The 21,784-nt window shown below is 45.8% G+C and overlaps 1 protein-coding gene across 6 annotated transcripts in view; it reads right to left on the reverse strand.

Annotated features, from left to right (window-relative positions):
• Nucleotides 1-17,170, reverse strand: part of ATP9B (ATPase phospholipid transporting 9B (putative)) — a 237,520-nt gene extending 220,350 nt beyond the window's left edge. For 5 of the 6 annotated variants that reach the window (XM_038525733.1, XM_038525732.1, XM_038525735.1 and 2 more), the window contains exon 1: nucleotides 17,018-17,170. In XM_038525733.1, the coding sequence (XP_038381661.1) occupies nucleotides 17,018-17,133 (116 nt within the window). In that variant the 5' untranslated portion in view covers nucleotides 17,134-17,170. Of the gene's footprint in view, nucleotides 1-16,342; nucleotides 16,600-17,017 lie in introns of those variants that run through there. The other variant, XM_038525734.1, reaches the window with a different exon arrangement.
• Between the last annotated feature and the right edge of the window lie 4,614 nt (nucleotides 17,171-21,784).

The raw sequence follows: 21,784 nt of genomic DNA on the forward strand, positions 1-21,784 counted from the left end.
ACATGACAAATACGGGACTACTTGCCCTTACACCGTAGAGAATCAGCCTAAGTAGATGGAAGTGGATCCTCAGCAACCACTAACCACCAAAACAATTCTCCTCCTCCTAAGATAATTCAATAGATAAAACAAAAACCACAAGATCTCTGTAAAGACCAAGGAAGACCACCTCTCAAAATCATTACATGAACAAAGGCTCTGCAAGCCATCTGGCTGAGTTGGGTACCTACACTCAGTCCACTAGATGCTGAGCACCAACACCTGCCTGCACTGAAAACATGACGGTCAGCAACAGATGCAGTCTTTAACTTACGGGGCTTGGACTCATTCATCAGGAAATCTAAAATGGCAGCAGTGGCAACTGGCGAAGACAGTTACCTAGCCCTGGGAGGGTGCCGACTGAGCCCCAGGCTGCAGGGCCGCATCCAAGTGAAGGGACAGGGTGTGCATGGAATGGGTGCGGCACACAGGAAGGTAGGCTAAGGAAGGACTGCTAGCCACCCAAGCCAAGCCACAACTGTCCGTGGGAATTCTGAAACTAGAGTTGGGACACAGCGGGTAGCCTGCTTCAAGATAACTACAGCTATTAACTCCTGTAAGGGGATCCCTGGGTGGCGCAGTGGTTTGGCGCCTGCCTTTGGCCCAGGGCGGGATCCTGGAGACCCGGGAACGAATCCCAAGTCGGGCTCCTGGTGCATGGAGCCTGCTTCTCCCTCTGCCTGTGTCTCTGCCTCTCTCTCTCTCTCTCTCTCTCTCTGTGTGTGTCTATCATAAATAAATTAAAAAAAAAAAAAACTGTAAGAAGAGCTACTGGAGGGACACCTGGGTGGCTCAGTGGCTGAGCATCTGCCTTTGGCTAGGGGCGTGACCCAGAGTCCTGGGATGGAGTCCCACCTCGGGCTTCCTGCATGGGGCCTGCTTCTCCCTCTGCCTATTGTCTCTGCCTCCCTTTCTCTGGGTCTGTCATGAATAAATAAAATCTTAAAAAAAAAAAAGAAGAAGAAGAAGAAGAAGAAGAGCTACTGGAGGTCTACACCATTACGCAGACCACAGAGCTCAAAACAAGACTCTTCTGGAAGAGAAGACAGAGACAGATGCATATGTAAAAGGATAAGAAAACATTTCCTATAAAGATGGAAGCTTACATACATGATCTACCTTCAATACCAAAAACACTGCTTTTAAAAAAAAAGATTTATTTATTTATGAGAGACAGAGAGAGAGACAGACAGGGAGAGAGAGAGAGAGAGAGAGAGAGAGGCAGAGACACAGGCAGAGGGAGAAGCAGGCTCCATGCAGGGAGCCCGAAGTGGGACTCGATCCCAGGTCTCCAGGATCATGCCCTGAGCTGAAGGCAGGTGCTAAACTGCTGAGCCACCCAGGCAGCCCTACTTTTTTTTTTTTTTTTTTTTAAGCTGAAACCTACATGGGATCCCTGGGTGGCTCAGGGGTTTGGCGCCTGCCTTCAGCCCGTGGTGTGATCCTGGGGACCCAGGATCGAGTCCCATGTTGGGCTCCCTGCGTGGAGCCTGCTTCTCTCACTGTCTGTATCTCTGCCTCTCACTCTGTCTCATGAATAAATACATAAAATCTTTAAAAAGATAAATAAAGCTGAAACCTACAGAACAGAAAACAAGAGATGATAACGAAATGTAGAGAGCTAGAAAGGAGATGGATGGATGGTAAATAAGCAGGTCCAAGAAAAGAGACATGTCGGCACAGCAGTGGGGAAGTGGAACCTTGGGACCCTGCAGGGGTCAGCTGGTGTCCAAGGGCGTCTCTGAAGTGGGCGTGGAGGGAGGAAGAGTAGGAAGAAACATCTAGATTCTGGGTTGGCCCCTCCCTGCTACAGATCACAGGACATGTATCCCCTGGGGGAGGGAGGGCAGGAGAGAAAGAAAGCAGAGGGCGAGGCCAAGGGAAGGACAGTGAATGTGCAAGCCTGCAGGGCCTCCCTTCCCTGCCTCCCAGATAGGAATTCAGTGTTGAGAGAAGGAAGGTCAGAAGCCAGAGGCCAGAGTTTCTGAAACAGTCAGGCACGAATCTAAGCACTTCATAAACATTCTTTTAATTCTGTTTTATTTTAGACAATTAACAAAGAAAGTTTTTTTCTGTTTTTAAGATTTTATTTATTTATTCATGACGGGGGGGGGGGGGGGGGGAGCGGGGAACAGACACAGGCAGAGGGAGAAGCAGGCTCCATGCAGGGAGCCTGACTTGGGACTCAATCTAAGGTCTCCAGGATCACACCCTGGGCTGAAGGCAGCGCTAAACCACTGAATCACCTGGGCTGGCCGGAAAGTTTTACTATAAAAAAGAAAAATAGCTTTAGATGCCCAAGACAAATGTGGTCCATCTTTATAATGTGACAGCAATCAGCTTTTAAAAAAGAAGGAAATGTGATGTGTGCTACAGCTCGAAGCTTGAGAACATGACGCTCAGTGGGGCCAGAAACAAGAAGACAAACCGTGATGCTCTCCAGCTCCCTGCGGTGATGAGGACAGTCAACTCCACATACAGATCTGGAGAGGGCTGGGGACTGGGAGGGGGACGGCAAGGCGTTCCATGGGAGCAGAGTTTGGGTTCAGAAGACCCAAGGGACCGTGGGGACGACAGCACAACAGTGTCAGTGTGCTCACTGCCCCCCCACCCTCAAGCAGACATGGTCAAGATGCTAAGTTTTATGTTGTGTCTGACAGAATTTTCTTAAAAAGAAACAATTTCAGGATCCCTAGGTGGCTCAGCAGTTTGGCACCTGCCTTCCACCCAGGGTGTGATCCTGGAGTCCTGGGATAGAGTCCCACATCGGGCTCCCTGCATGGAGCCTGCTTCTCCCTCTGCCTGTGTCTCTACCTCTCTCTCTGTCTCTCATGAATAAATAAATTAAAATCTTTAAAAAAAAAAAAGAAAGAAACAATTTCTGTAAATATTACTGACTGCTGCTCCACAGTAGCCAAGTAACCCCTGAAGGACGGCTATTTCCTCAGCATTACCCACATCTCCCACAGGCCACGCTGGGCCGTACCCCCAGGTCAGCCTGAACTGTGCCCGAGGCCTGCCCTCTGGGTCCTGGCGCTGCCACAGTTAACGCGCTAACGGTGGCACAGTCACCTGGAAAACCAAATCTTCACACACTCGGCACACTCAGGCAGAAGTCTGATCCCTGGGGGAGCTGGTGTGTGGGTGAGATCAGACAGCAGACACTAGGAGAAAGAACGTCTGAGGAGACAGTGCCTCGAAATGGGGGCTGGGGGATGCAGAGCCTGCTACAGCCAGGCACCCCGCTCAGAGCAAAGGAGACACTGGGGGAAATGTTACAGCGCGTGACAAGAAAACAACATCTCATGAACAGTTCTTACAAATACAATTTTTATAAAGCAAACATGACGGAATGATGGAAGAGCAAAGATAATCCATGACAAAGGGACCTACAGCTGCATGCACAGCATCACGCACGGCCTCGTCAGGGACGCCAGCCTGGGAACCCACCGCCAAAGGGATGCCCCGAGCCAGCGCCCACCAGGGCGGCGGGGTGGCGGGGATGGGGCAGGAGGCCCACAGAGCCCTGGGACCGTCAGCGCCAACACAGAGCGGGTGGGCTGCATGCAGAGGGAGACAGGCAGCGGAGGCCCCGGCAAAGGTGTGAGGCCAGAGGCAGCTGGGTCTCAAGAAGAGACAGAGGCACAGAAGGTCTGGGGAGACCCCGAGGGGCTGCGGGGAAGCCAGCCAGCTGGAGCGGGCGAGCCCCGGAGGCAGCTGAGGAGGCTGCCGAGTGGGGCCCGAGGGCAGGGCAGCCAGTGGAAGGACTCTCCCTAATTCTCAGTGGAAAGGGAAGTCACTCGGAAGGTTTTAAAGCTAGGAATCATTTTTGTTTTCAAAAGAACTTTTACCACCTGCAAATTAAAACAACCGAAAAAAGGAATTCTTAACAGTTAGCATTCTAAACAGTCTTGGATAAGTGGGCACTCGTAATGGCTTGTAACAGTGTGGGAACAACTTTTCTGGAGAATGGCTTTTGAAAATGCATCGAAAGTCCTTTTTTTGGTCATGTGAGTAAACTTTCACCACAGGTTCTAATTATCCCATGCAAACACAAATATTTGAAAACATGAAGAATGTATACAAAAATGAATCTACAAAGACGACCATTGCTGACTGTGCTGTGCTGCACAGGAGTCCGCCCAAAAAAGCACAAAGACTGTGATACCAATGATTAGTCTCGGTCACACGTGTCTGACCACTACACTGTCGCTGACAGCAGTGACCACAAGGAGAAGAGCGGCGGCCCCTGCCCTTGCTGCCGCACTAGCTCCCAGGGCTCACTGATTCCAGGGACCGCTGACACCAGCACATAACACCCCCACAACAAGGGACTCATCATTTTAGACGCTCAGGCAAAGGGTCCTCTCATCTGTGAAGTAGGAGGCCGAAAACAGAGTCAGTAGGTTTCCTCAGAAAAATTCCCTTTTTCTAATTCTGTGCATAAAATCATTTCTTTTAAAAGTCAACTACAAAATGAATATTTATACAAAATGCAATTAAAATTCAAAACGCCACTTAAATGTATTATAATATAGTATACAAAATGAGATTTTTTAGTCTTCTTCATTAAGTTCTTTCTGCGATTGTGTTGCATTTTAGCAAAAGTCACAATCTTATCAAGTTTAATGCTAGAAAAGTAGTAAAAAGCATTTGAAAGAAAATGAACATAAGCAACATCATGTTTAGTAACCTCCACTTCAGAGATGGAGCCTTTGAACTGGCAAGCAATTTATTCCATTTCCAAAGCAATTTTCCTATTGTATTGAAAATTTTACCTCAGTATTTAAAAACAATAAGATGATGAATAATGGATTTTTTCAGAGACAGGATAAGCAGAAAATCTTAAGTGTCTTTGTTGCCTAGTGTCATACACACTTAATTGGTTTGTCACTCAAGAAAAATCAACGTTTCCAGCAATTAAGTATAATTCTGGAAACATATTTTTAAAACGAATAAAAACAATGTGAACAAAGACGACAGAACAGATGATACCAAACCCAAGAGTACTGCCATGCTAAGAAATGGAGACAGCTCTCTTGCTGCTGCCAAAGGTTTAGAAAAATTAGGAACTTTCAACAAAACACTCAAGTACTAGAAGGTGCATAATTTACGTGTATCTAAGTAAAAGTAAAAGTAAAAGTAGGTCAATACAATAACTAGCTTAAACTCACATTAAGTATCTAACAGCCTTATTGTTTCCATTTTGATGAGGAACATTTCTGAGAAGGCAACTGATATAGTAAAGGGAGAAACCATTTAAAATATGCCTACAGCTTAAACTTTCTTTAAGAAAAGTAAACACTGCCTCCTTTTGCCTGCATGTTAGTAAAGTAGAAAAACAAAGCAACAAAGTGCTATAAAGAAATGTGTATGTTTCCTTCATCAAATACTGCTTCCAAGTTCAAGTGTGTCACTGATGAGTCATTAATAAGCAGCAGAACCGGGGATCCCTGGGTGGCTCAGCGGTTTAGCGCCTGCCTTCAGCCCAGTACGTGATCCTGGAGTCCCAGGATCGAGTCCCACATTGTGCTCCCTGCATGCAGCCGGTTTCTCCCTCTGCCTGTGTCTCTGCCTCTCTCTCTCTCTCTCTCTCTCTCTGTCTCTCATGAATAAAAAAAATCTTAAAAAAAAAAAAAAGCAGAACTGTATAACTACTGGGAAATTGGGACTCTTCCTTTCCTACAGCAGCAGAGGAGATAAACAGCAGAATAGTTTAAAAAAGAAGAAGAAGGAGGAGGAGGAGGAGGAGGAGGAGGAAGGAGGAGGAGGAGGAGGAGGGAGGAGGGGGAGGAGGAGGAGGAGGAAGAAGGAGGAGGAGGAGGAGGAGGAGGAGGAGGAAGAAGGAAGAAGAAGAAGAAAGGAGGAGGAGGAGGCGGAGGAGGAGGAGGAGGAGAAAAAGTAAAGGAACGGTGCCTGAAAAGCATGCCTTGACCTTAGCAATAAAAACAAGCAAGGGCCAGAACCAGTCAGCCCCTCACACCCAGAGATGTCCCCACACGAACCATGTACACAGTAACCTCGGAGCAGCTGACTCCTCTTCCACGATGTTCTGTCAGAAACCTCAGTACCAATTTCTTGACATAAGAAATTACGCCAATACTACACATAAATTGAAATAAACTTCTAAATGAGAATTAATGGTACAAGATCTAATATTATATAAATGCCAATCCAGAAATTTGAAGATAAGTGGGTCAATCAGCTCAGGACACATACTCCATCCAGTTCCCTAAAACCGTGATGTTCACAATCACCAAATCTATCTTCATCCTAATACTGTCAGTTGTAGAAAATGAAGTAAAACATTTCTATTCTGGCAGGTTTAAAGAATTTCACAAACTTAACTACAGATCCTTAAAAACATATCTCTGATTCCAAGGAATCCTGGGCCTGGGCGCTTTGATAAATGCCATCTTAAGAATCATTCCGTATTTGGAAAAACCTTTTCAGTTGTGAATCATCACAGAAAAGAAGAAGTTTCATCTTTACAACCAGTAAGGTATTTTTTAGATCATCATCACAGTTGTAAAATTTTTAAGACTCAGGGAAAATTGTATATAGATACTTAGAATGAGAAAACCAGCATTAAAAAAAATTTGTTTTGCCTCTATCAAGAAACACACTAATATTTTAGAGATAATCAGACAATAGCCATCTGTTCTCAGCATGAATCTCTTTTCAAACACTAAAGTTTAACTATTATAATACTGCAAATGGCTCTAGGCAGGGCCAAAAGCCATACTGCAATGAGAAGCAAAGAAAAGGTACTAACAGACGTGGATAAACAAAATATGTCCAGGTTCATTCATTCTTCCTTCAACTGTGAAGATAATTTGAATGACATAGGTACCATTTAAAAGTCAGAAATGAAAAATATCAAGTTAACAAATATCTTACTTTTACTCAACTATACACAATGCAAGAAGAAAAGCAATGCCTCACATTAGTTTATAGAAAGGATTTTAACAAGTAATTACATTCTTACCGAACTGTTAAATACTATGTATGGGACACAGTATTTCACTCACCTAATAACTTCTAAAATAAATAAATAAATAAAATCACCAGCCTCTCCCATTGCAAAAATACAAGAACATCCTCATGTATTAACCACACTCACATCGTATCTAATTCAGCCCATTGAAATTTTCATAGTACAAACCCAATGATGAACAATTTTATACAAGTTGTAACAAATTACAATCACTATATTTTAAGTATATTGTGCACTAAACTGGTATGATTATAATGAAATAAAAATAATTTCACCCCAAGGAAAACCTGAGAATCTTTAAAATACATTACTACAATTCATTATACATTATAAGCACAAAATGACATTTTTATATGGTCAAGGAAAAAGCCTTTTAAAGCTCACAAAGCAGGGCAGCCCAGGTGGCTCAGCGGTTTAGCACCGCCTTCAGGCCAGGGTGGGATCTTGGAGACCCAGGATTGAGTCCCACAGTCAGGCTCCCTGCATGGAGCCTGTTTCTCCCTCTGCCTGTGTCTCTGCCTCTCTGTGTGTGTGTGTCATGAATAAATAAATAAAATCTTAAAAATAAGTAAATAAAGCTCACAAAGCAAGAAAAGCCCGTATCAAAGCTGTTTTTCTAACAACTAATTAGCTTTCAATAGTCAATGTGAAGGAAAAAGACCTCGTAACATAAACTTTTGTCCTTGGAAATACAAGACTGTATTTGCATTGTTTATATCTAATCTATTTTTTAGCTGCATTCTAATGTATAACATACATTTCCCAAAACAGAAATACTTAGAAAAGCCTAATTTTGATATAAAACCTTACAGTTCTGAACTCTGAAATTAAAGAGATCTGTTAAAAGTCAAAAATACACTTAAAAACAGTTAGCTTTATCAAGTACATCTGACTGCAATAAGAACACTTATGGAGATGAGGTGGAGGTGGTAATAACAGGGCGCCAGGTCTCTTTCAGAGGTGAAGAAAACCCTCCAACACTGACTGTGGTGATGGCGGCACTTTCCTGTGAATACAGTAAAACACTGAATTTTACACTCTAAATGGGAGACCTGTATGGTATGTGAACTGTATCCAAAGAGTTGTTAGTGAATGAAAAAATAAATAAGAGTAACTTTAAAATAAAATGAGGAAAGACAAAAACAGAACAAAGGTAAATGACTCCTTCCTGCCAGTTCCAGAGCAACACTGACTGGATGCCCCACCCCCGCCAACAAAGCTATAATCCTGGAGAGGACACAGGGAAAGGTGAAGAGGAGGAGGCAGACTAGGAAGGACCTCGGACTCCAGAGGTCACACAACAGTGAATTCCCAACGTGCTCCTTCTGCCTCATTTACCCCAAATTATGTACTAGAGAGTCAGCAGCCAGAAAAAAATCAAGGGCAAAAACCAAAGAGAGCCCCAAGAACAGTCTTTCCCTCCTGCCCATCCCCACCACTGTCACAGGAACCCAGAGGTAAAGGGTCTCAAGGCCATACAGCAGGCAGCCACGGGCTGCAATAAACAGGCATTCCTCCATCTCCAGACAAGGGGACATAAGCAGAGCTCCAGGGGCACCACAGACCCCATCTCTGCCCTGTGGTAAAGGGGCACCCTCTTCTCCCAGGGGTCAAAAGGAACCTGGCTTTCACCCCATCTGGCAGTAACAAGGCAGCGTCACTTCATCCCAACCCTCTGGTCCCCAGTTCCAGTGGTGTCAGAGGAGGCCTGATAAAACAGAAGATTTGAACTAAGTCTAGAGCCTCATAGCATAATACTCAAAATGTCCAGGGTACAATCAAAAAGTACTCATTATACCACAAGCCAACTTCCATCTTCCAACTTTCCATCTTCTGAAGGAAAGATAATCAACAGATGCCAACATCAAAGAGATGCATATGTTGAAATGTGATAAAGATTCTAAAACATTCATCATAAAAATGTGTCAATGGGCAATTACAAACATACTTGAAGCAAATGAAAACAAAAAACCAGCTATTTCAGCAAAGAAAGCTAATACAAAGAAGAATCAAATGGAAATTCTACAACTAAAAAATACATTAGCAGAGATTTGGAAACTTAATGGATAGGGTTCAGAGGCAGAAGAAACAAAGGAAAAGCCAATGAACTTAAAGAGTGAACAAAAGAAACCATCCAATCTGGACAGAAAATGGACTTAAAACAAATGAGCAGAAACTCAGGACCGTAAGAGACACACGAAAAGATCTCAGAAGGTGTCTCCAGGGACAGTATTAGAAGAGATGAAAGTGGATAGGGCTTGAAAATTATTTAGACAAATAATGGCTGAAAACTTCTAACTAGATGAAAGATATAAACTTGCAGATTCAATATGCTATGTGAACCCTAAACAGTATAAACCCAAAGAAATCTATGCCAAGACCCATAATAAACTACTGAGAACTAAAGACAAGAGAAAAGCTTGGAAGTAATGAAAAATGACATCATAGCCAAAGGAAAAAAGAAAACATTCAAAGAACATCAGATTTCTCATCAGAAATCATGGAGGCCAGAAAGAAGGAATATAATTTTCCAAGTGCTAAAATAGAAAAAGAACTGTCAACCTCAAATTGTGTATCTGGTGAAATTACCCTTCAGGAATGAAGGAAAAATAAGACCTCCTAAGATGAAAGAAAACTAAAAAAAAAAAAAAAAAAAAAAAAGAAAACTAAGAAAATTTATTTTCAGCAGACCTACACTAAAAGAATAGCAAGGAATTCTTAGAACAGAAATAATACAGTAAGAAATTCAGGAACTTCTGGAAATAAGAGAACAGAAATAGGGAAAACATGAATCAATACAGTTTTCTAGGTTATGTTTGAGAGAGACCAAAATCATAACACTGTCTGATCTATAGCTCTAGTCAGATGTAAGAGAAATATTTACATACTTTTACATATGCAAATTTATACATAACTTTACAAGAGAAATACTTCATCAGTAGGGATCAGTACAGGGATGTAAAGAGGTAAGGACTCCCCACTTTATTAACGCTTATAAAATATCAACACCAGAATACTGTGATGAGTCACATACACATAATGTAACACCTGGAACTGCCACTAAATAAGAGATACAAAGAGATACAGTGGAAGAACACCACTGTTAAATCAAAATGGAATTCTAAAAAATGTTCAAATAACCCAGAGAAAAACAGGAAAAAGAAAACAAAGAAACAAAAAACATGGCAATCAAAACAAAAATGGCAGATATAAGCTCTAACTTACCAATCATTATACCAAACTTAAATGTTCTAAACATAAAATCATAAGACAGAGATTGGCAGAGTAGATAAAAAACATAAGCCAACTATAAGCTGACTATAAGAAACTCACCTCAAATATAAGTAGGCTGAAAGCAAAAGGATAGAAAATTATATGCCAGGCAAACATTAATCAAAAGAAAGCCTGAGTGGCTATATAAGTGTCAGAAAAAGCCAAGCCCAGAGCAAAAATATTATTAGAGACAGACGGAAATTATTTAATAATAAAAGTGTCAGCCTATCAAAACAGAATAATCCCAAACATGTCTGCACCAAATGACAGATTGGCAAAACATGTGAAGTAAAAACTGATAAAACTAAAAGGAAAAATAGACAAATGCACAATTGAAGTTAGAGACTTCTAACAACCAAACCACTCTCAACAACCAAGAGAACAACCACACCATAAACTAGCAAGAATAACTAAAAGGGGGCAGCCCTGGTGGCGCAGCAGTTTGGCGCTACCTGCGGCCCAGGGTATGATCCTGGAGACCCGGGATCTGGATCCGGTCCCATGTCGGGCTCTCTGCATGGAGCCTGCTTCTCCCTCTGCCTGTGTCTCTGCCTCTCTCTCTGTATGTCTTTCATAAATAAATAAATAAAAAACCTTAAAAGAAAAAAAAAAACAGGATCTAGTCAACGTTCCAGAATACTTCATCCAACGAAAACACAATACACTTTCTTTTGGGCCCTAGAATTCTTACCAATAAAGACCATATTCTTGGTCACAAAACTAATCACCAAATGAAAATAAATGAAATAACATGAAACATGCTCTTTAACCATAAAGAAATCATACTAGAAGTTGGTAACAGAAAAGTAGCAGTAAATTTTCTATACATGCTCCTAAATAATCCATGGAACAAAAAGCAAGTCTCAAAGTAAAACAAAATGCAAAAATTTGTGGGACACAGATAAATCAGTGCCAAGAGGGAAATTTACACCACAAAACGCTGATGTTAAAAAGAGGAAAAGTCTCCAATCAATCAATAGTCTAAACTCCTACCCTAAGAAACAAGAATTGAAAGACAAAAATAAACCTAAAGCAAACAAAAAGGAGGGAAAAATAAAGCACAGAAATTAATAAAATTGAAAACAGAAAACTGGGATCCCTGGGTGGCGCAGCGGTTTAGCGCCTGCCTTTGGCCCAGGGAGCGAACCTGGAGACCCGGGATCGAATCCCACGTCGGGCTCCCGATGCATGGAGCCTGCTTCTCCCTCTGCCTATGTCTCTGCTTCTCTCTCTCTCTCACTGTGTGCCTATCATAAATAAATAAAATAAAATAATTAAAAAAAAAAAAAAGAAAACAGAAAACTATAGGAAAAAAATGTAAAATAAAAGATGACTTTAAAATACCAAGCTGATCAACAAAGAGTGAAGGCACAAACCACCAATATCTAAATGAAACATCAAAAAGATAGTAAGAGAATACTACAAACAACTCTACACACATAAATATGGCAACTTTCCTGAAAAGGATCAATTCCTCAAGAGCACAATCATAACTCATACAATATGAAATGGCTCATTTGAAGAGCCTAGTTAACTATGAAAGAAACTGAGTTTGTAAATTGAAACAGCAAAAAAAAGAAATCTCTAGGTCCAGATGGTTTCACTGGAAAATTCTACCAAACACTTAAAGAAGTTAACACCAACTCTATTCACTGTCTTCCAGAAAGCAGGAGACAAGGGAACTCTTCCCATGTCATCTCATGAGGCCAGGTATTGTGGTAAAAGCTGACAGTCACTGTCATTCTTTTCATGGAAAATAAGTATTTACAGTCAAGTGCAATCTGTGCTGAGGGGAACAGGGATCTTTAGGAGCCAAACAGCATCTAATTCTGTCCTGGCTGGCATTGAGATCATGGAAAGCTTCTAAAGAAAAGTAATTTTAGGCACACCTGGATGGCTCAGTAGGTTAAGCATCTGCCTTCAGCTCAGGTCATGATCCCAGGTCCTAGAATTGAGCACCATGTCAGGCTCTGCATTTCCCTCTGCCTCTGCTGTTCCCCCCGCTTGTTCTCTCTCTTTCTCTCTCTCCCTCTAATAAATAAACATCATTAAAAAGAAAGAAAAGATAAAAAGTAATTTTAGGTGTTGACAAAGTCAGGAATATAACCACTGAAATATGGACATTTTAACTACCAGAAGAAACAGCTAAAAAAAAAAAAAAAGAAAAGAAAGAAAAGAAAAGAAAAAAGAAACAGCTAGAAGAATCCAAAATAAGTGCCTCTGGGGTCAGAAGGAAGGAATAAGCAGAGTATGGAGGCACAGTATCTTCTTGTAAGCCTTTTACCATATGTAACTATGATAAAATACGATCAAATTTCACAAAATAATGTTAAAGCACATTCCAGGCAAGAACAATCTCTCCCTGCTCCTCTTACCTAAGTCCAACTATAAACTTTGGAAATAAAAGAGCCAAGCAAAGGAGAGCTCTGGGAGGTGGTAAGAAGGCAGCAGGTAAAAGGCAGAGGGTTGGGCTGGCCAACAGGCACGTGCAGAGCAGGTACAACCAGGACCTATGACTGAAGAAACGACACAGTGGCAGGACACCCTACATGCCCTCACCCTACAGAAGGAAGGAGATAGGCCTGGCATTCCCAACCTAGCAAGAAAGGGCAGCCCAGAAAGATCATTCCTCCCCTGAAAGGAGCGAGAGTCCACCACTACCAGCAAGAGAGATCAACAAATGCTGTGGGAAATGGTATCCTTCCCCACAGACCTAAAGTCTCCCCTGTCCCATCAGGGCACACTGGTGCATCTGGGTGACACCAGTTTGAGGAACCCTGCCACAACAGGAGGTTAGAGCCTCAGAAAGCCCCTGTGTCCCCATGGGCCTGAGATGCCCCTCTCTCACGAGGAGGGCAGCCAGGCAGCACCAACAAGTACAATCCTACTTCAGAAGCAGCCAGTCCAGGAATACACTTCTATTTAGGGCCTGAACTCCCCTCCTCTGCCACCAGACACCAGAGCAGAAGGGGCACCAGCAAGAGGGACTGGGCCACAGTGGTGCTGAGACTCCTCCCCTAGCCAAACACACACAACAGCCAGCAGGCACGTGCAGAGCACGTACAACCACAACACTGCCCATCAACAGGCCTTTTCATCACATAGACTAACCACTCCTTCTCATACCAAGAGGCACTGGGCCTGGGGAAATCCCCCCCCTTCCTCTCAGCAGTATAAGCGAATACAAGTACGTCCCAGCATACACATAAACCAAGCACACCAAAACTCTGAGCACAAAGTTAAACTGTCACTGGAATCACAGCCCACACATGTAGGCCAGGATCTATAAGCTAAATCTAAACAGGGTGATCACCTGCTAAAGTAAAAGATATAAACAGAACCCACAGTCTCCAACCAGAATAGACAAAATGTCCAGGATAAAACAGAAAACCACCAGTCATACCAAGAACCAGAAGAGTAACAGTGTGAGTTAGAAAAGAAGATCAAAAGACACCAAAACTTGAGACACCTGGGTGGCCCAGTGGCTGAACGTCTGCCTTTGGCTCAGAACATAACCCCGGGGTCCTGGGATCGAGTCCCACATCAGGTTCCCCGCAGAGAGCCTGCTTCTCCCTCTGCCTATGTCTCTGCCTCTCTCTCTCTGTCTCTCATGAATAAATAAATAAAATCTTAAAACACACACACACAACTTAGATTAACTCAGATCTGGGAATTATGTGACAATCACTTTAAGCAGCAAACTTAAAAATGCTTCAACAACCAATTACGAACTCTCTTAAAAACAGAAAAAGTATAAAACTGACAAATATACTAGTGAAAATAAAACACTACTGCATGGGATCAACAGAAGAGTGAAGATGACAAAGGGCAGGGATCCCTGTGGCGCAGTGGTTTAGCGCCTGCCTTTGGCCCAGGGCGCGATCCTGGAGATCCAGGATCGAATCCCATGTCGGGCTCCCAGTGCATGGAGCCTGCTTCTCCCTCTGCCTGTGTCTCTGCCTCTCTCTCTCTCTCTCTCTCTCTCTGTGTGACTATCATAAATAAATAAAAATTTAAAAAAAAAAAAAAAAAAAGACAAAGGGCAGAATTAGGGAATTTGAGAATAAATCAATACAATTCACACAATCTTCATACAAACAAAAGAAACTAGGGGGTAAAAGCCTAAGAGAGTCATGTAACACTAGCAAAAGATCCAACATTTCTATCATCCCAGTACCAGCAGGAGAAATAGAAGACAGTGAAGACCAGAGTACTTGACGAAACTCCCTAACTTTGGTGAAACAAAACCCAACAGATGAAAAAAGCTTACTAAATACCAACTAAGATAAACTGAAAGAAATCCACACCAAGATACATCACCATCAAACTTGCAAACATGAGAGACAAAGACTTGAAAGCAGTCAGAGAAAATGGCACATTACCCACAGGGGCACAGCAACTCCAGCAGCAGTGAGCTTCTCATCAGAAATCATGAAGGCTAGATGGACGTGTAACAAGTTTTCAAGGCTAACCAGAGAACTGTCAACCAGGAATTCTAGAGCCAATAAATCCATCATCCTTCAGGAAGGAAGATATAAAAACATTCTAAGAAGAAATTTCAAGACTGGTTACAGGAAGCACTTCAAATAGAAAGGAATGGAGAAAAACGAGAATCCTGGAGTACAAGGAAGGAAGAATACCAGAAAGAATAAAAACACGGGTACATACAATGGACTAATCTATAATCATGAGCTTTATAAACCATATTTGATGATTCAAACAAGAAGTGTAATACCATCTGATATTCAAGACACGCTATTCAAAGCGTAGAGGGAGAAGATGGGTAAAGGCCCAAAATGCAAATAATGTTTACACACTCTAGGGCACAGCCTAAAATCCTAATCCCAACACCCCCTGGTAATAAATCACATAGGTATACTAGAGCACATACTACAACTATACAACGATCTGCACTCAAAAATACTGTAGCAATATCCAAAAAGAAAAGTTGAAATTATCTAAAGGAATGCAAGAGAAACAGAAGAGGAATGAGAATCAGAAAAAAAAAAAAAAAAACAGGAAATAAACAAATAATAAAATAGCACCTACACTCTAACGTTGCAATAATTAACTTAAATGTAAAGAGTTGAAATCCACCAGTGCAGGGACTGACAGAGTGCATAATGGAAAACCAGGATCCAACAAAGAAACTCACTGCAAATTCAGCGTAGATGGGTTGAAAGAGAACATCAAGTAAACGTTAATCCACAATAAAGCAGATTTCAGAGCAAAGAAAATGACCAGAGACAAAGAAGAACGTTCTGTAATATGAGACAATCCACCAGAAGACATAAGGATGCATAATGTGTCCGTACCAAATGACAGAACCTCAAAATACCTGGAGCAAAAACTGAGATGCAAAACGTGATGCAAACCTACTGTGAAATAAGTAGCGTATTTCCAAATAACGATCTAAAATCAAGCACTCAGAGAATTACTAACACAATTACTAAATAGGTAACACCAGGGAGAGAAAGAGAAATGGTACTTCTGGCCGAACGCTAAACACAGGCACCTTGCTAGGTTCTCCTGTAACCCTTCACCATCCTGCAGGAAAAAAACACTATCCCCCCATCTTACATCCAGGAAACGGGGTTTCAGTTTAGTAAGCAAATGAGCCGAGATTCAATTGAGCTCTAAAACATGACAATACAGACTTTCGGACTCTATGTTTCAGTTTCTCAAATAGCCCAGAACAACATTACTCTAAAACTCAAACCCTGAAGCAACTGGCTATCGAAAAACGTAGCTTTTCCTCTTATGCAGTAAAAGTCAACTGCTTCCTGACTTGGGCTCAGGGGGCGATCTCAGGATGAGATCAGGCGGAGAGGTGGAGCCCCAACGGGGTCCTCGCTGTGCGGGGTCCCGGAAGATTCTCCCCCCTCCCCTGCATCTGCCCCTCCCAATCCCCCACCTCATTCAAGGAAGTCAATCTTTTTAAAAAGTTAATTGCTTCTACACTTCCTCAGGAATAAAGTTTCGACTGATCGTAGAAGACAGTATTTCCCTTTTATAACTTTCTCTAGTAACTACCGTCTACAAAATGCAGTCGTCGTCTTCTTGGGCGAGAAAGACGTTGGACGTGAGCTGAAACCAAGTAGAGGACGAGACGTCCACCGCGTGACTAAACCCTGGCACCGTCCGACAACTTAACCTTCTACAGTTCCGTTTCCCGTGGCTAAAAGCAAAAACTTTGGTCGACACAAAATACTTTGTGAACACACGATGAAGTAAAGTGTACTTAGCGGACACGCTCACGGTTCCCGCGCCCTTCCACTGGTGACAGCAAGCGCTCCCGCACGGCTCACAGCCGCGTCCGCCCCCCACGCCGTCCGCAGGGGCGCGCCCCCGCCCCCGCCCCCGCCCCCCAGCGCGTCCCCGTGCGTCTGACGGCCCACCCGGACCGGACACAGCTGGGGGCGGCCCCGCCGGGCCCTGACACGCCGTCGCGGAGCCTGTCCCGCGGCGGGGACGCTCTCCAGAGCCCAGGCGCACCGGGGTCGGAAGCTTTGTGCGCGCGGACACACCCGCTGGCCGGGGACCCGGGGACCCGGGGACCCGGGGACCCGGGCACGGCCCCCGCCCCCGCCACGGCCCCCTCCCCGGCGGGGCCCCCACCGGCAAAGGGCCCCCCGGCCGCGGCCCCCACCCGCACAAGGCGCGGGGGGACGGGCGCCGCGGGCGGAGGGAGGTCGGCCCCGTCGTTACCTGCTGGGCCGCTCGGCCCCGGGCCCGAGCCCCGCCGCGCTGTAGTAGGCCGCACGTTTGCGGTTGGCCGCGGCCGCCGCGCTGCGAACCGGGTAGAGAGGGATCTGGTCCGCCATGTTCCGGCCGCGACCTTTCCGCCCCTCCCCGCCCCACCTCAATTCGCTGCCTTTCCCCGCCCTCTCAGCTCAGCTCCGGCCCGGCCGAGGCACCGCCCCCCGAGCGTCGGGGCCCGATCGCGTCACTGCGCGTCGGGGCCTGATGACGACAGCGTGCGGCAAAAGGAGGGCGCGGAAAGCGCCGGCGTTAGGAGACCCCGAAGCGCGTCCGGGCCCAATGACGTCACCGCGCGGCGCCGGCGCGAGCGGAGGCGGTGTCGCTCCGAGGCCCCCCCCGCCCCCCCGCGCGCCCGGGCCGGAAGGCGTCACCGCGTGGCCTGCGCGCGCGCGAAGGCGGGGTCTCCCGGCAGCCCCGCCCCCGGTGCTGGGCGTGTGCGCATGCGTGTGCGGCGCGCGCCGGGAGGTCTCTCGGGCCTGCGGGGCGGGTGTGCGTCCCGAGGCCGCGGGGACCTCCTGGCGTGTGGGTGCGTCTGCTTTGTCCCCCGCCTACGGAGTAAAGTTCCCTTCCGTGGCCCCGAATTCCGGAGAGCTCCCGGCCCTAGAGGCGTTCAAGTGTGGTATATTCGTCTGTCGCTTGGGGCTGTGCTCGGGACTCCCCGCCTCTCACCCCGAGGGCACGCCCGGGTGCGACCCCCAGGCCTTCCTCTGACCCAGAGCACGGCCGGGTGTCAGGGGGACCCCAGAGGGGCGCCTCCTCCAGGCATGGGTAGGACCCCAAAAGCCTGGCCTGAAGCCTCAGCTGTGACGGAAACGGTGGGTGAGCGCATCCTGCACGCTGCGCTCTTAGAGCGACCAGGTGGAGAAGGGGTGGCCCCGCTGTGTCCCCGCACTGCTGTGGTCGGGGTCCACTGCGCGGGCGGTAGGTAGGGCTGGCTGCCGCGCTGGGAAGGCCCAGGCAGGCAGTGCCGTCCCTGCAGGTGCCCTGCCGCAAGGTTCCTGACAGCCTGCTTGCAGACACCTGCATCTCAGGTGCGGCCGCCTGCAGAACACCTGCCTCTGCCTGCTCCCACCGTGCATTCCTCTCGGAGGTCCCCAAACTGCTGCCCACCCCCGACAGGCAGCCCCAGACGTTCCATGCTTCCTCTTCCTCCTGATAAAACAATTTGCCTTCAGAAACCCTGGAACTCCTCCTGAAATAAAAGTGACATCAGAAGGGCTCCCTGGCTGCAGCAGCCTTTATTAATTTAGTCTTAGAGGGGGTTTTGTCTTAGATAGTTTGAGGTATTCATTTCAATGAATTCATTTTTTTATTTGGAAGATTTCTCGTCAGTCCTTTGTCCTATCCTATTCCTATTTCATTTCTACCTGTTTTGTTTCTTACTTGAAGTTAAGGAGAAGAAAACGTTTTGATTTTTGACTTGTGAATTGTTTTTCTTAGTACCAGATTTCTTCAGATGTCTTGGAATTTAGGTTTGTGGGCACATTTTCAGTGCTCAGGAGATGCTGGCCCCCGGTGCCCAATCTCCTCACTCTTCAGCCCAGAACTGGGCCCCACAGGGCATGTCAGCACTTCCAGTAGCTGGGACACCATGTCCGATCCAGGGTCTGCAGGCAGTGGGATTCATTCTTGGTCTTCGGTTTGGGTCTGTGTATTCATGCTCTTAATCTTCCACCTGGTAACCTCTAAGCAGCCGTCCGCAACAGGGCTTCTTTGGTTGTTTAGGTTAGCCTCCTGCATAGAGTAGGAGCCCGAGGGGTGAGCCCATCACCGACTCCCATGGCCAACGTCCAGCCGCAGAAGCCAGCCAACTGGAGCCACACCCGTCCCTGTTTCTAGTCCAATAACTTTGGTGTTTTCAAGCGCTGCTGTTTCTTTTTGTTTCCTGCTTCCCTAATTTATACATCCGTTGTATAAATATGTCATCCGTTGTATGACTATGTATTTGGAGCAACACGTTCAACATAAACTTCTAGATTCTAGACTTATCTTAACTAAATATTTTCATGTATTACTTTCTCAACTTAAAAACTTGTTTGTGGGACACATGCAGGGGTTCAGTTGGTGAAGCGTCTGCCTTAGGCTCAGGTCATGATCTTAGGGTCCTGGGATGGAGCCCCACATCGGGCTTCGTGGTCACCCAGGAGTCTGCTTCTCACTCTGCCTGCCAATCCCCCTGCTTGTGTGTGCGCGCTCTCTCTCTCTCTCTCTCTCTGTCACACACACACACACACACAAACTTATTTGTTAAAAAGATAATATTCTTAAGTAGTTGCTCCAACTTTCTGGTGCCATTTTGCTACTTCACTGCATTTTACGTGGCTTGAATACACAGGCTACTCTATGGACATCACTGTCAGAGTGACCTTTGCTTGCAAAATGAACGTGGGCTCATTCTCTCCCTTAGACTCCCTGCAGCAGCTGATGCTATGACCCAGCTCCTCACCTCTTTCAGCTGCTGACATTGTTATACCAAGTGCTCAACCGCACCCCACAGCGGACACGGTTACCGCCAGGTAGACAACTACACCTCACAATGGACAGGGTTACCTCTGGCTAGATAACTAGAACCCATAGTGGGTGGGATGATAACGAGACAAACCCTCTGCCTCTCCTCCTTCATGAACTCACTCTTTGCTGGATATTTCTCTTTCACAGCCTACCCACTTTAAGTAAAATCCCCTCGAACCTGTTTTCCAAATCCTGGCCTCACTTGGCTCCTTTTCCCATTGCTGGTTTAGTTTAGGTTAGCCAAGATTCTTCATTCCCATTTTGTGCCCAGGTGAGCCATAGGTACGTTGGGATACAGCTTAGACCGAGTGTCTTCCTTGCAGCAGGTGCTCCTGGGCCAGGAGGCACATCTGCAAACTGCTGCTGTAACTCGGGACACAGTGGCATCTGTGTGTGACCTGAGCAGGAGCTAGCTGGCCTGCGGCAGCACTCCACTAAAGAGCGCTTAGCTGAGGAACTGCTTACAGATGTGTGGGTGGGAATAAAAACCCCGGAAGTTTGGTGACCTTCCTGTGATGGCTGGAGTGGAAACCATTATCCCCTGCAGGCTCCAAGAGACAGGAAGAGGAACTGGAACCAGGCGGAGCCCAGGAGCCAGACCCCCCAGAGGGGCTGAGGGTGTAGAGCAGGGGTCAGCACACTGCTCATAGGTGAAATCTACCTCCCACTGTTTGGTAAAGATAGTTTGTTTAGACATGACCACTGCTATTTTATCAGCGTATTATCTAGGGCTACTTTCAAGCTGCAAGGATGGAATTACAGAGGCCCTTGTCTTGCTAATACCTGGGGGCGTGGGGGGGCAGGGAGCAGGTGCACAGTGTTTCTATGGGGACATCACTCCCTAGCGCCACCGCGGAAGGAATCCTGAGAGAAGGCATAATGACAGGTGACTGGAGGGGAATGGAGTGACAGAGGATACTTGATTCACTTTCAGGAAGGCATGGAATGAGTTTTTAAAGCAGGAACGGATGGAAGAAGGAACAAACAAGTAAGGTAGAGTTACACCTGAAGGTCAGTTTACCTACATAGGTGTAAGCATACTGGCTGCAGCGGTAGAAAGTCACGTCAGTAGGACCGGAAACTGTATCCGAGGATATGGCCGAGGTCTAAGAGGCCTCATCCGGAGAAGCGGGAAGTGAGAGGATAGAAGTTACAGACCATGCAATCACCGGCCATAGTCACAGCCCTCGGAGGGGGTCTGTGAGTGTCCCTACCTCACGCAGACGGGTCACAGTGGTCTGCTAGCACCACCAAAACTCGAACCCAGGCCCCAAAGGCCATGTTGTTAGCCTCTTGACCAGAGTGGCCCGCTGAGCTTTAGAAAGAGAATGCTGGCAGCCAGAACTTGGACATGTGGGAAAGGAGGCTGGCATGGCATTTCTTGTCCTTGAGGGTCACCGGCCACCTGAAGACTGGGACCATGTACTTTTTTCAGCTGAATGTATTCTATTTATTAGATGTCAGTTAGCGAAATTACACATTTGTTTGAAGATTTTTACCAGTAGAGAAGCAAATAATTCCTGTTCAGGTAGAAAATATAACAACAAAGCATATAGCTTATTGTCCTTTAGATATTAACCACTTTTATGTCTAACTCAGCAGGCTTATCCAGACATCAATGAATTCCAGGTCCTGAAAAACTCTCTGAGGCTGTCTTAAGGCCTTACTTGGATCTTCTGCATGATTCCTAAGTTGATGAAATTTTGGCACGTGCTCAGTATGTATCTACACGAGAGCTACTTTATCGCTTCAAAAATTATTCTCTTCCTGGTCTCCATCATGGGCAAGGATGGAGGTGAAAGGGAGAGAACCCCCTATGGGAACATTGCCCCCACAAGCTCTGCCTCCACATCCATGTGGGGGACCCCGTGGACAGACTGGCTCCGACTGGAGGCCAGAATCCTGTGTGCTAGGTAGGCCGTCAGGAGAAATGAAAAGGTTGCTGTCCACAGCACAGTCGGTGGGGCCAAGGAAGAAGAAATCTCAGAGGAAGGTCTAAAGCTTTAGGAGTGTGAGTTAAGAAAAAAATAACATCTCCAATACTGGAAACATTGGCTTTGGGATCCAGGAGCTGATCTATCTGGGATCCCACGTGACCCAAGCATTGGCATATGCCGTGCTGGGTGGGCCAGGTTTCAGCATCGCAGATGCGAAGCACAAGACCGGCTGCAAACACAATCGGCAAAGAGGTAGGCCACGTGT

This window comes from Canis lupus, chromosome 1 (genome assembly GCF_011100685.1).
Source record: "Canis lupus familiaris isolate Mischka breed German Shepherd chromosome 1, alternate assembly UU_Cfam_GSD_1.0, whole genome shotgun sequence".
Lineage (NCBI taxonomy): Eukaryota > Metazoa > Chordata > Mammalia > Carnivora > Canidae > Canis > Canis lupus.